This window comes from Heliangelus exortis, chromosome 15, assembly GCF_036169615.1.
Source record: "Heliangelus exortis chromosome 15, bHelExo1.hap1, whole genome shotgun sequence".
Taxonomy (NCBI): domain Eukaryota; kingdom Metazoa; phylum Chordata; class Aves; order Apodiformes; family Trochilidae; genus Heliangelus; species Heliangelus exortis.
In genome coordinates this window covers 13200371-13215882 of record NC_092436.1, presented here as the reverse complement: position 1 = coordinate 13215882, position 15512 = coordinate 13200371, and the positions used below count along the sequence as shown (strand labels likewise).

Below are 15512 nucleotides of genomic sequence, written 5' to 3'. Positions count from 1 at the left end.
AACTAACCATCTCCCCTCCTAGTCCATGTGTAAGAGTATAACATGTTATCAAATCACCTTTGCTCATGAATAAGGGAATATGAACATTACTCCTAAATATCTATTGAAAAGTAATCTTTAGAGAGATAACTTTTAGAGGGATGTTTGGCCAATGTTGATCAATTTATTCTCTTAAATGTGTGTAGCATACAGGACTCAAAGGTCTGTAGCATCCATCAATCAGCTGAGCCCCATGTTAAGAACTTGGTCTGATTTTGTTCAAATACAGGTAAAGGGGAGGTTCACATCACCAAAACACCATTTAGGGCTTATACCTGTTGTGCTTTTCAGACTTCACTGACAAGCTATACCCTTATGCTTAATTTACTTGAATGTCGCCATAATTCCTGAAGACCTCTCTCCACTTTTTGACAGTGATGGGATATGATAGCCATTGCCTTTATGCAACTTCGCCTCTGCACAGAAGTTAGGTGGAACTTAATTGTTCCATTACATAAATCAACCTTCCTTTACAATCCTTCAACAGACTCGGCAAGTCAATTCTGTCCTGCAAGAGGGGCAAGTCATTTCACAGAAGGAAAAAAAAACAGCAGTCCCAGATAGTAATTCCATGCGACTCTGGAGTAGTTTGCACATCAGTTAAAGACGACTGGATGTACAGTTAGAGTGGAATGTTATGGGTCTGGCCTTGCAGCACAGCAGACCTCTTTTTTTACTACCTGCTTCTGTTTCCTATAGAAAAGCAGCTTGATTCTCTCTCTGTTCCTCACTTAGGATAGCCTATAAACCCATAGCAAAACCAGTAATGAATACCTGCTTATTACAAGCGGTGACAAACCAGCTTTTTATAACCTACTCTTCCTTGCATTCTTGCTTACATGTTTCTTCTGCAACCTTAGTGATATGACAGTCAATGCCAAACATCTGACCAAGAACCTCTGTCATCTTTTTCACCCTCAAAGTGATATTTCTGTTACATAGTTTTTAGAATATGTTGTAGATATGTTGTACAGCAGAATGTTGTAGATTAACCTTTGTGGCTTTTGGTTGCATGTGTGTTCATCCCAACTGTATTCTTTTCATCCCAAAGGTTAAAAGATGGATTCTCTTATTTGTCTTAAGTCAGTTCTGGTGTCACTAATGACTTGGCAGTGCCTGGCTGCAGTGGCAGACCTCTGAAGGCACACTGCTGTCCAACTTATATACGAGCTTTGCGAGATTTATGAAACATAGCCAGACCTCTCATCTGGTTGAAGCGTGAAGAGATGAATGAAAAGCTGTGACATGGCTTTCAGCTTTACTTAAATTCCTGAAGCACCACAGCAGAGTAAGGGAACACTAAAAAACTGCTGTAGGAGCTCTTTAGCCCAAGACCCAGCACCCTCTAGTAATCATTCTTCTGCTGTGTCAAGGTCTGATATCCTAGAAGCTAAACCCTACATATTCAGATAAAAGGTATGGATTTAAGAATGTCGAGATAGATGTTCCAAGTAACTGGGGCACAGTTGCCCATTGCTCAATGAGACCTGTGGGCAGGGAAAGGAGAGAAGCAAAAAGGGAGCTGTGCACAGCATTTTTGAGCTAGGTCTAGAGCTAGGTCACATCTAAGTCGTTTGCTGTTTTGGGGGGGTTTCTTGGGGTTTTTTTGTATGTGTTTTTGTTTTTTGTGGGTTTTTTTGTTGTGTGTGGGGTTTTTTAATCATTTTAATAATGGCTTTATTTCTCCTCAGTCCCTTTTTGACTCAGGAGAGGTTTGCAGGACAGAAGCCCTTTCAGCTGTCAAATGCTATGTTGATCTGTAAAAACAACAACCAAAGAAACAAAAAGCTATACCTCACTTGTATCCATCTTGTAAGTCAACTCCAACAAATGAGTTTGAACAAAACTGCCTTCTGGTTTGTTTATCTTTCCTTGGACCTTTTCTTTGCACAGGGAGCAGGTTGGGGGCCAAAGCAAAGCCCTATTCTGAATGTCCCAGGGCAGCTGGAGAACCCACATTGAGCAACCTCTAATAATGATTACCTTGGGTCTCTCCGATGGCTCAGAAGCATGTGGAGAATTTGCATCTAACAATATTACTTGCTTCTTTGGTGGACTTGAACAAAGGGACTGCAAGCATAACTACCTCAAAAAGGAGCCAAGAGGTGCCCTGTTCTAGAGAGATTTTTGTGTTAAGAGGAGGCCCAGATAAAGGGACAGTGTCTCTGCAGTGTATCAGGGTATGGAAGGTGACACCAAGAAACTTGCCACTCAGAAGTACTTCAGGTCTTTGGGTCAAGATGCTTTCAGATCATTCATCTCCAGGTCCTCTACATCATGGCAAAAAAAAAAGAGAGCAGGACTGAAGTGATTATCCTTCTTACAGTGATTTTGAAAAATGTATCACTGACAGCCCAAATAAGACTTGTAATTGCAGTGAAATGGAGAGTTACCAGCAGAGGAACTGGTTGTGTCCCAGGGTTTCATACCTGAAGAGTGGAAGTGGTCATAGTTGTTCAGTAGTTTCTTTATAGCTGGCCTGTATGACTTCCGCAGCTACAGCACACGAAGGCAGTGCAAAGCAGTGTGTGCTGAGGAGCCAAGACAGCCTCCAGGGTGTGATGCATGCAGACAGCATTCAAATTGCTACTATTTCATCATGTTGTTTATCATGGAAGGGTATTTGATGGTGACATACAAAAAGTTATAAAATAGGCTACCCTAGATATGGACGTAATGGATACTTGTCTGTATTGTAATTCAGTCTAGCTGCTTTAATACACTTAATTCTAAAACCACCTGCAAAAACCAAACTGGGAGAACTTCAGTGTAAGCTTTTTCACTGAACACAGTAAAGCATTTGTGAATATAGGTTACCTCTGAAATCAGAAAGTTATTGCTGGAAATTGTATTTTATTCAGATTTTTTTAATTACACTACTGTAGAAATGATAGGCTTAATAAGATTATGCATGTGGCATGTGCCCCATCAACCCATGGTCTTAATTGAAATAATTCTCAGCACTCCTAAATTTTAGGTAATGTCTCAGGTTATAAATCTGGATATATTTCTTTTCTGATCAGTTTTTTCCCATTCCAAACAAACAAATTAATGTAAAGAAATCTTATGCTCAATTGTGTTTTTCCAGCATATCAATGATACAACTAAGAATAATACAGGGGTACAGTGCAGAAGTTGAACACCTGGAGAGTTACAAAACTCTGTGTAGGAAATCAGTTATTTGGGTTCTTGATCATTCAGGATAAAGGGATAACAGAAGCAAGAGGACATTAGGACCTTTTAACAATTCATAGTGTCTTTTGATTATATTTTTGGCTCTGTAAAACAAGCTCTCAGTTTCTAATTATTTAGAAGGTTGAAAAGACAGGAAAATACTTTTCTGTCTTCATAGAACTGCATCAGAGAGAAGAGCACAAAAGCATACCTTTTCTTAATAATTCACTTCATAATTCCCATTTTCTGTTATTCTTTGTTATTTTTTCCATTTCTCTGGCTGGTGACCAAACATTCAGTCTTTGCCAGGCATGTGAGTTCACAGATTGCTGAGTTAACTTGGGAGAGGTGGGCATACAGGAATGTGCATATGCCTTAGTGTAACATTTATGTGCAGTTGGCTTTTAATAAACCACTTGTTTCTTTCCATTGCTCTGCATATGTACAACATCTGATTCCCACTATCTAAGAGCTGGTGACTACTTTTATTATTCATAGGCTTCACTTAATTTGTGTAAATTAGTATTTGTTCAGAATGTGTTTTACCCAGTGTATAAAACAAGAGGGAGGGATAATGATCGATGGCTTTTTCTTGCCAATACACAAAGGGTAAAAGCAGTCACTCTGGGGTTTAGAAAAAACAAGGTCAGCAGGGATGGTGGCAAGGTGCATTTGTCGTAGATGAAAGCTTGTTTTATTCCTGTATTCAAGATTCCTACAATGAAGACAGGTCAAAGGATCTAAACATTTTTTGGGGACATTATGTTAAAAAGTGTTATGGAAGAAGAAAGATTTTATATAATAAATGTTGTGGGGACTGAATGTTTTTTGTTCGGCTGTCTGTGACATTTGGATGTTATCTAGTGGAACAAGGCAGGGTAATGTCAGAATCAAGTCTGTTAACATTGCCTTTCTAGTTATCCCAAATATCATCAATAGTATATAAAGAATAGTAGTTGTAATCTCAGAATGCCCAACACATGTGTGCTTTATTAATTATTAATCAAGTGATCTCTTTGAGTAATCAAAAGCTGAACTACTACAAATTAGATTAGAATTTTCCCCCAGTAAATGAGCATATTTGAATATACGTATAAGTATTTGGGAGGGGATTTTTAATGCACTTTTTCATGACTACCTATATGACCCTGGAAGGTGTTTTTCTTTTGTTCGATTTTCCAGCTGCCTGCCCAGTTCTGTGCAGTGGCAATGGTCAATACTCTAAAGGCACCTGCTTATGCTACAGTGGCTGGAAAGGCCCAGAATGTGATGTACCCATCAGCCAGTGTATTGATCCCTCATGTGGAGGTCATGGTTCCTGCATTGAAGGGAACTGTGTCTGTTCTGTTGGCTATAAAGGAGAAAACTGTGAAGAAGGTAGGACATTTTCTTTCTATGCTGTGAGTTTGCTGTGAGTGGGTTGTGGCATTGTTTAATGGATAGGAAAAAAGGTAAGGGCAGAATAAAAGTTTAAATGTAAGACTACTGTAGCAGATCTTAATAAAAGAGGGATAAAAATGTGGTCCCTCACAGTTTTACTGATCTGTCAAAGTTCAGACAAAACTTCTGGCCATCTGCACACGTTGTTTTGCAGTATTAACAATGTCTGCCATGAGTAAACCTGAGTAATTCCTTTGCTGAAGAGCAAAGTATTTTCTTATGGATTATATTTATTGAATAATTTAGATGTGAAATGCAGACAGAAAGGGAGCAGCAGCAAAGTTGTGTAAGGCAAACATATCAGTCACTTCGGCAGAAGTTGAAACAAATTTGAAAGACTTGTGGATCTATGTTACTTACAGACTTAATGTAAGGCACATTACTCCTATTAGCTGCAATCATATCAGCTTAAAGAAAGGCAGATGGTGTACACAAATAATAACTCTCCGCCAAATACGGAAAAGCTCTTCATTTTGTGTCCAATTCATTGTGCATGTAGAATGAGCAAATTTAACAAAATAACCCATGCAAAAAGTGGTCATAGATCAAGCTCAGTATTGGTTGTATTCACAGTCTTTTCTGTTAGAATGCACAACATAAATTGGATTTTTTTACATTTTCAAATGAGTCAGCATGGTTTTAAAAAGGAATTTAACTCCCCCAGTGATGTCTAAATCAGTTCAGCAAACTTGGGCACATCCTCAGAGCAGTAGCAGTACAAGCTGCTTTATGATATTCTGAAGTTTGTTGATTTCAAAAGGAGGAGCACTTTGAGGACTGAAGTGGACTGGACCTGCCTGGTTTTATAACTAAAGAGGTGCTGTGGATTATTCTGAGTGGGATGAAGAGGTCTCACCACATGTATCAATTTTTATCTTATCCTGTAGTGAACACCTGTTACTCCCATCAGAAAACAAAGTGAAAAAAACTAATGAGACCTAAAGCAGTAAAGGTTTAATTCCTTGGGTGTGGACTGCAGTCAGCACCTTTAGGACAATATCCTGCATTTGAGTGAAATAACTTTGCTAAGAGAAAAAAAAAAAAAAGCCAGGATTCTTACCAGTGACACTCTCAACACTGCCGCTGTCATGTCCTTTCAGGAAAGCTTCACAACACTGCTTACTAAAGCTCTAATCCAGAATTAAATTGAAGTCAGTAGAGTTTTGCCACTATTTTTTATGGGCTTCATTTTAAGCCATAACAGGAAAATTCTATAATTTCCTTTTTGTCTGCTAAATTTGATAGCTCTCACTTCACCTTGAGTGTATGATTATAGGAAGTATTCCAAAATTATGTGAAATGCCTTGTAATAGCTGGCATTCTCATCGGAATCACAGACAGAAAAGACTGTCTTTAGCATGCCCGTAAAGCATCCAGTATGAATGCAGAAACTCTCGTTCTAGTACAAACTGCAATTGTTTCCTTAGTTCAGTTAAATTACATAAATTTCATCATGCTTTGTGTTGTTGTATAAATGCTTGTATTATTAGAGTGCCTGAAATGGTTGGTTGGTTGGGTTTTTTCCATTTCTTTAAATTTTACCTTGTAAGAAGTTCCTTCCTCATCTAGATTGCCAGATTGTAATTTCTGGCTAGATTATTTTCAATCCCCAAGCACTCCGTAAGAGAAATAAGATCTTGTAGTGCTTAATTCAGCTTATCCTAAGGTGAATTTTTGCAATGGGTGAAACAAACACAACACAAATTTCAGAGAACCTTATAGACCAAGCTAGTGCATATCTTTTTGCAAAGGTGTTAATGTTAGCACCATTCAGAATTGGAAGCACTGCAGAAGTTTTGGGGGAAGTTAACTAGTATGTGAGGTGAAAGCATATGTATTATTTAATAAACGCTGTGTTTGAAAGGATGTTTTTTCTTAGATAAATAGATTACAGAGGGGGGAGGAATTGACTGCAAACTTGGAAGGGGCCAATAAAATGACAAGAAAAGATAATGTTTTGTGTGCATCACTGGGCAATAAATAAGTCAATAAATTTATTTACAAATAAATAACAAATGACTGTCATGTTTCTCCTCTAAAATTCCATTTCTTCTGTATATATTTCTCACATCAGCTCTCACATTCTAGAGCTGTGAGAAAAAGGATAAAATATGAATTGGTTTCTCTACAGTTGTAGGTAATTATCTGGTCTTACTTAAAGTTTTTGCATGAGTTAAAATAGTACTATGGTAATGGTAGAATGTCACAAATAAATACGTCTGTATTTATATATAATATATGAAATAAACTATATTCATTTGAGCTTCCAAGAGGAATGGTGTAGGTTGATTCACTTACTGTTTTCTAGCTAGGATATTGAATTAGAGCAAGTGGGTCAGCATTTTTTTCTTCCCGTTAGCTTTTTATTTTCTCTGATATTAATCAGAGTCATATTGTTCAAACAATTTACTTGAAATGAAAGTGGCACCAAAATCAATATTTGTGATGCACATTTTTTTGCAGCATAAACACTGTTGTTCTATTAACAAATTTGCACACAAGATGAAGTGGAGTATTTGTCAGGTTTCATTCAATCTGGTTTGGGGGGAGACAAGTGAAATCGCCGAGTTCAGCTCAGTTAAGGGTGGTTTTCTTGTCAGTGTCACGGTCGAGTCATTTTTCAATGACATTTAACTTTGTAAGTGTAATTCATGGCTCTTTGGGGGCTTTATGGTACATATTGTTCAGAAAACTCCTTGACCTCCTTTTTTTGTCCTTAGGGATATAAATTGCTTTCAGTACCTTTTTTGTCAAATCTACAGAGGGCCTGATATTAAACAAGCTCTAATGATCTGATCTGCCAAGGGGCTGTGAGATCTAAGCCTAACCTACTTCCTTGCTAAGGCACCTTTTCCTTTGTTTAAATGCTAAAGAAGCTCCATTTATAAATCCTTATTAAATACTATTGTAAACCTTTCTAAAGACTTGAGGCCAGAACCTTTGCAATGTTAATGTAGTTGTATTGCAGGGAATTACCTTAGGCTAATTTTAGCAGCTGAGGATCTGGCCCAAAACAACAAGAACATGCATTAAAGTAGAACAAGAACTATGTTAAAGGCAAAAACTCACATCAGTTTATACTTAGAAAGCTATTACTTACACATATGACAGAACAAAGCAGTTATCAAGAATATTTGTCTAGGACAAAGGACCAAGGTTCTTTGTGTGTAATTCTATAAAACCAGGGTGATTGGTGGTTTGGGGGTATTGATAGGCTTGTTCTGTGGAAATATGTATCAGCTGCATGAATGCTGTAATTCAGGATAGTGGGAAGACAGTTAATTTACATAGCAGAAAGTGGTGGGTTTTGTATGCTTCATATTGCTTTCATTAGTACTTTGATTTGAGAAGGGAGCTGATATGTTTCTGGCATGGAGAATACATTAGGACTCATCTGTGTCTTCTAAAGGTAGCTGGCCTGACACATACAATATTTTACACATATTACTCTCTTGAATTTTCCACTGAAATATCATCATCTGGAAAAAATCGAACAGACCAAACCCTCATCCTAAAAGTAAATTGACCTATATATGTGTGTTCTTTATTTCTTTATTCAATCAGGCTGTTGTATCACAGCTCTGCATCTTTTGGGTTTTCAACAAAAATGGTACGAAAGAACCATTCTCAACTTCAGACAGTTTCTGATTTTTTTAAGTACCAAGAAGGAATAACAGTGTAGGATAAGCATTATCAAATCTCATCTGAACTGAACCACAAAACAGTCTTGGTTGACCTGTAAATGTGATATTGCATTACCTTGTTTGCCATTCCAATTAACTAACCTTTAAATCTTTAAAAAAAAAAAAAAAAAAAAAAAGAAAAAAAAAATCACTAAAATAAAAATCCTAGAAGAAATTTTATAGTAATTTATTCCTGTAACTACAGTAATCTGAATTAAAATCAAAACTTCTCTGATAACTCATGTAATTGCATGTCGAAACGTGTATGCCTTAGTCCTCTATGTTGTATCTACTCTGAATGTTCTGTAACTATAGAAAATACTTTGACAAGCCTCTATGTTTATAAAGAAGCTGAGATTTGAAAGACCAAGTATTGTAAACATAAGGTAGAGTGAAAATGCCTCTGCCTTAATTTAGAAGGATCAACTTGGAAAAGATGAGAGATAAATCACTTTCATTATACACTCAGATCTGCCTAGAGCTGCAAGAGAGAATGCCAATCATTCTTAGTGCTTCTGTTGTGAGCAAATATATACCAGCCATGAGATGAATTAATTTTATTTAGGACAGGAACATGACCTTGGCCCTCAGTTCCACAGGCAGCTGGTAAAGCTTCTGTGGTGGTACTTGCAGTACAGCATAGTATACTTACACAAATTAATGATAAGTTAAATTTTGGAAAACAGTAATATTACTGATAGAATGGTTCATAACATTCCTTTATTTATCAGGACTGAAATGGCAACTAAATGTTCATTGGTTGATTTTCCATAAAAGCTATTTTCCACTTTCTGCTGGATGGAGAAAAGATGTATCTTTGGTTTTAGTTATTTCTTTAAGAGGAATTATCTGCAGCTAAGAACATGGGTTGAATTAACTAGGACTCTGTTCCACAGCTCAGTTAGTAATGGAACATGAATGAAATGTTTAGGAGTATCTGAATAATTTAGGCATCTAAATGAAGCTGAAATCCACTGTAAGTTTGATTGTAACCTCACTGTATTTCAGAAGAAATGTCCCTAGGTGAAGACTTATGTGTGGACCTCTTACTCTATATTTGTTATTTTTAAGTCCCTGTGACTTCCACGACAGCTGAAGGCAGCTTTCATTGTTCAGTCACACCCTGTTTTCTTTGGAGCTGATGTAAAGCACAAACTACTTTGCACTTTACCATTCTCAGACCAGGTGTTATGAGTTGAAGAACTGTATCTACTTGCTTTATTTATCACAGTGATACAAGCTTTTCTGAGCAGGCAGCTACATGTTTTCCATACATCATATTGTGTGAACTGCCCCTTCTCAACATTGGTTTTTTTTCTCCTTTAGTTGATTGCTTAGATCCAACATGCTCCAACCATGGAGTCTGTGTGAATGGAGAATGTCTCTGCAGCCCGGGTTGGGGTGGAATAAATTGTGAGCTTCCCAGGGCCCAGTGTCCAGACCAGTGTAGTGGGCACGGATCCTACCTGGCTGACACAGGTCTTTGTAGCTGTGATCCCAACTGGATGGGTCCCGACTGCTCCGTTGGTAAGAAGAATATTTCTTCCTGATTTTGTGAAAATGGTCCTGTTTTGTTAAAATGTTAAGAGCTGTGGTAAACTTGAAATGCAGATCATTTAGAAAATGGCCTTTGGAATGTGTTTAGTCCTATTTAGGTCATTTGGGAAGAAGTGTATATTTATCTGATACCATTTTTTCTTACAGTCTTAATTTGAGAAAGACAGCTGGGGGGGGGGGGCAAGGACGATGCAGGGTAGAATTTTGTATTTTATTGTAACATTGGCCCTTGTTTGGACTGAAAAAGTTACTTAAGCACTTCACACCTTCTTCACAGTTGTAAAGGATAACTTCCATAGTTTATAAATAAGTTTAAAACATTTGAGGAATGGGAAGCACTAGAATTAAGTACACTTTGGGGGTTTACTTTACTGAACATCAAAATGGATTTATTTCTGGTTTATGAAAAAACAGAAAATTCTCTTTTCAAGTAGTGTGTATCCCTTTTCAATTCTATGTGGCATATTTTTTAAAAGTGTCAAAGCAAGAACCACTAAAAAGCAGGCATAAAAGCATAGGCCAAAATATTTCATCCTTTCCAAAGCTACAGTTCCAGAATTTGATTGTTCTAACAGAAGGAGCTAAAGAGAAGGAAAAAAAAAAGACACCAAGTTTTGACAAGACAGCAAATGTTCTATTTGTGGGGAAAAAATACTGGGAATTTTGCGTTTTCAATGTAAGCTGAACCTTGAGATGGGGCTGTTGGCCATAAGCAGGTCTCAAAATAATAATTACAGTTTTCACACTTATTCAGTCATTTTTTAAGATTAATGACTTAGAGTACCCCAACAGTTAAATGACTATCAAGATGTGCTTTTTCTGCTTCATGCATCAGCAGCCAGAGAAATTCATGAATGAGAGTTTCACCCTCAATGTCTTTGATAATGCATAAGGCATAAGACCCTTCTGCTTCACTACAATTTCAGCTTGCAGGGAACAATAGAAGAATTTTTGGACTCAGAATCCAGATAACTGACCATGTTTGTAATAGCATTCCCTAATCTCTCCTTCTAAAGTGTGTTTTACCCTTCACTCCTGGAGTCTAAATGACTCTGAATTGTCTGCTGAATGAGTTTTAGGTGAGTTTCAGTCCCATTCTTAGCATATGAATGTCTGTATCAAAATCACCAGTGGTCCAGGTGTGAGTGAAACAGAGCTATGGGCTTGCCTTCAGCACTGCTGCTGCATCCCAACAGAGGACATCCAGCATGCATTCACAGGGGATTTCTAAATAACTTTTTAAATACAATTTAGGTTGTTTTCAAGCAAAAGTTAAATTCTAGTTTGGATCAGAATATTCTCCAGTCAGCTTTTGACAGCAAATCATTTTCAACAAGAGTAGCCCTGTTCTCCTCACTTCTCCCCTCAGGACCAGGCTGCTGCTCCTGCCCCTTTGCTGCTGGCAGAAGCTATCTAAAATCTGTCTTCTTTTCTCCTCCTAGAAGTGTGCTCTGTTGACTGTGGCACTCACGGGGTGTGCATTGGGGGAGCTTGTCGCTGTGAAGAAGGGTGGACAGGAGCGGCGTGTGACCAGCGTGTGTGTCATCCCCGTTGTACGGAGCACGGAACTTGTAAAGATGGGAAATGTGAATGCAGAGAGGGCTGGAATGGGGAGCACTGCACCATTGGTAGGCAAACGACAGGCACCGAAACAGGCACATATTGCTTTCTTTTCATAAATCGTAGAAACATAGTTACTGTTGTGTATTGTAATAGGCTGTTCCTTTAAGGACCCTAGTGCTTTCAGATATTGTCTCCCACTCAAAATGTGTTGGGTGAAATGCAGATGAGCTCTTGGAATCATTTAAAAGCAGGAACAAACTGATTTGTAGAGACAAAGAAACCCACACACCACAAATTGCCCAGCAAATGAATGTTAGTAAGTAAAGATGTCACAAATGGTCCATCATGGTATCATCTGAGCCAAGATTTTCAAACTTAACTAAACATTCTTTTGTGTGAGTGGCATCTTTTTTAATTTCCTGGTCTGCTGCATTGGTGCTCTCCTGCTATTATACATCACATCTGAAACCCATCACCAGCATCCCTACACAGAGCAGGGGTCAACTTGTGGAGGAGTAAGTGTTCCCCGAGTTACCGAAATAGCTCCCCAGCATTCTTCTGTGTTGTGCTGTGACAGTGGACATGGTGTTTGCATACAGACAACCCCAGCATGGGAGAGCCCCATCAGTAGTGCAGCATGCTGCTGTACCCTTTCCTAATGGTGTGCTGCTCAGCACAGCACTGGCATCACGCAGAGTGCTGTGACTAACAGGCTTGCAGCTCAGCTGTCATGTATCAGCATGGGAAGTTCCAAAAGGTTACACTAACACAAAGGAATGATCATCTGTCCTCTCAATTACCCTGCTTGAAAATTTATGCTGAAGAGGAATTAATGGAATGAAGTTCTCTCTTTTGTCTCTACAAACAGTCAGGTGGTTTATTCTGTAAAGTTACTGAAAACAAAGGAAAAAATTGTTTTCTCTTTGTCATAGTAAAAAATTGCAAAGTCTGAGTGGTCACATCTCTTTAAAGAAGCCAGAGCAAAACTGTCTGGAAGAAGAGTTTCCAACTGCTGAGACAATGTGAGATTCAGGCAAGAGTATTTTTCTCCAAAAAATTTTGGGAGCACTGTGAGGTATTCTTTAAAAGAAACCCAGTGAGTACAAATCCAAAGTCATGTTTTAATTATGGTAAATTTGGTATGGTAAATAAATGGTAAATTTGACAAAGAAAAGGAGTAGGTCAATTGAGATATTCATGGCCATCAGGAGCCTTAATGGGACAGTCCTATTACAAGTGAATTGTTATTTCTTTACTTAAACGTATGTTGAGATTCTTGCATCCCTCAAGCTGGTTTTCATTCCCCTCTGATTTGTCCCTGGATATACAAACCATTTCTGATACACACACACGTTGAAAACTAAAAGTATACTCTTATTGGAGAGAAGAAAAAAGAAAATTAAATAAAAAATAGATACGTGTAATTTGGTCATATCCTTTGATGTTGTGGTACTGCATGCTTCTACCACACTATGCTAATATTTAAATCAGAGCTTTTATGACTGAACACTTTGTCACCAGAATAGATGCAGAGTATCTTTTCACAACTGCTTTCTGACTACCATCCTATCAGTGTAACTCAGATCAATGCAGGCATTTTGTTTTCAAATTAAGTACTTCCCAGACCTTTACAAAATGCCTAGTACATAAATTCTTATTTTATTAAATTGTGTAATAATTGCTTATTTTTAATGTTGATGCTTTGCTCAAAATTTTGTTTACTGTCTAATATTTTAGTAATATCCTTATGTTTAGAGGTATTTAGTGTATGTAAAGTCTTCATTACTGTGCACACAAAAAGATGCCTTGTACTGGTGTGTCAAAGGAATTCTGAAAATTACAAGCTGAGCTGGGGAATTCAGAAGTGAGATTTTTAGTCAACCTTGCAGAGTGGTGAAATCAAGATTTTGATGTACATAATTCTTTTCACATGATGGGTGATGCTGCTGAAGTGATTAAAATATGCATATGATTTTTTTGTTTGGTATATATATATATCAGAAAGATTTTCTTGAAACTTACTGTGTGTCTGCCTGTGACAAAGGTCAGAAAAAAAATTACGTGGTTTGCCCTTGTTATTTTGTATCCAATTTGTACAGTCCTATGTTGCCTGTTGCATGAAGTCATACATATTCTTGCAATAATAAGAATTATTTTATGTTCAGATCTTCAGGTCTGGCTGTGAGGCCATTTACAAAAGCACAAGATATGATGTAAGGCATGGAATTCAGTTGAGAGGCTCACCTTGATCCCTCTTCTTTGTGTTGTATAGGCTGAAACAGAGAAAGAGTTTGGAGGAAAAGGGTGATAAAATTTTTGTCAGTATTTGTACAACAAATGCTAGAAGTTACCACTGGAAAAATGTGTCCTTAGAGCCGGCTGATAGTTTGGAACAAGGATCAGTTGCTCAAGAGGTTCTTTAGAAGGAAGAACTAAAGTGTACTTAAGTTTTATGGAAAGTCAGTTTACAGTTTTCCCTTTATGGTTTTGCTTTCAACTCAACTGTCAACAGACCATCTGATGTCAGAACTACTCACTGAGGAGTGTCCACCTAAAAAAAAAAAAAAAAAAAAGGTTTTATTTTCAGTCCTTTTTGTAGAGTACCTGGCAAAAAGTCTGTTTGTCTGAAGACAGAGCCAGGCCAGACCCTACATTATTAACAGTGTGTCTGGAGAATCTCTCCATTCCCTGTACATAGTTTGAAATTTTGAGTACCCATATTAGGTCTTAAGGAGCAATGAATGGCCAAGCTTACCTTACAGGACAGTTAAGAATTTCCCTGTATGGACTTCATGGAGAACAATGTGAATCCTAAAGAAGAGTTTATTAACTCTGACTTTCCATTTATTACCATTCCTAGTCTGAAATCTCTTGAGGTCAGCAGAGGAATTGGATTTTATCCCTGTAACTTTAGGTCCAGTCTTCTTAGAACAAATGAATCTAAATTTTGAGGAGAAAAAAGCCAAACACAGTTCTATGTACAAACCAAAATACATTTTCTTTTGTTTGTATTCTTTTACCAGTTTCATATACTATATTTACATGGCAGTGGAAAAGAAATCATTACAGCAACCTGCAGGTATCCAGGTTCATTCAGGCTATTTTACTCTATTTGTTAGTGGTTCATGGAATGCCTATTCAGATATGCCTTTGGCATTCAGATACTGAGTATCCAAGCTCAAAAAATTTAACAGGAATGCAGTTTCTCATTGCATTACCTGCATTTTACACTAAAAGTATCCCAGAATGCCACTATTAGCTCAGTGTTACCAAGCTGTTTGTGCAAAGCAGCTTTTATCTATTTGCAGCCATGGAATTACATCTAAAAGCCAGTGAATGCAAATTCCAGGTTACACAGCTTTTGATAAATATATTTCCAAATACTATAAAAATTAAAGGGATGGTGGCTGGTCTTGCTCAAATGCTTTAAGTAGATGAAAGAACTCTACACAGGCCCTTTGCTACTTCAGGTAAGAGGAAAAATTGCTTACTGAATTGACAATAAAGAAAATTAATCTTTTCCCAGTGCAAAAATAGGGCTGTCAGGATATGTTTATTAAATTATTACTATTCACTGATTGCAATTATGGAGGAAGTTCTAACTAAATAATAGAGGGTAATCTAGATGAGGGGAAAAAAATCTTGGAAAACTAATAACAAAACGAAAGAGTAAGATATAGCACTTGATAAATCTTGAACCAATTTTGTGGCAGAATGTTAAGATGGACAATTTAGCTTTCCCTTGGGTCATCAGAATGTTGTGAAATGTGCTGTTATGAAACAGAGGTCTTTGAAAAAAAGTATTTGGATGTTCAAAGCTGTTGGTGCTAGGCTCTTTTGGATGGTGTTCTCATATACACTGTCAGGATTGTATAGTAAGGACAATGTGATATATATGGAGATCTTAAACAGTGAGAAATACCATGTTAAAATATAATTCTGTTTGTAATTCATATTCCTGCAGGATGAAATATGACTGTTACTAAGTCTTTGGTAGAAATCTCAGTGAGAGATGAGTGAAACCAGAATTTAATCTTAAATGTTTATGAGTAAAAT

At 37.4% G+C, this 15512-nt stretch overlaps 1 protein-coding gene across 10 annotated transcripts in view; it reads left to right on the top strand.

Annotated features, from left to right (window-relative positions):
- TENM2 (teneurin transmembrane protein 2) overlaps positions 1–15512 on the top strand; it is a 558019-nt gene that overhangs the window by 474606 nt on the left and 67901 nt on the right. For 6 of the 10 annotated variants that reach the window (XM_071758385.1, XM_071758384.1, XM_071758381.1 and 3 more), the window contains 3 exons: positions 4396–4590; positions 9663–9863; positions 11336–11548. In XM_071758385.1, the coding sequence (XP_071614486.1) occupies positions 4396–4590; positions 9663–9863; positions 11336–11548 (609 nt within the window). The remainder of the gene's footprint in view (positions 1–4395; positions 4591–9662; positions 9864–11335; positions 11549–15512) is intronic. The other 4 variants (XM_071758386.1, XM_071758383.1, XM_071758382.1 and 1 more) reach the window with 1 other exon arrangement.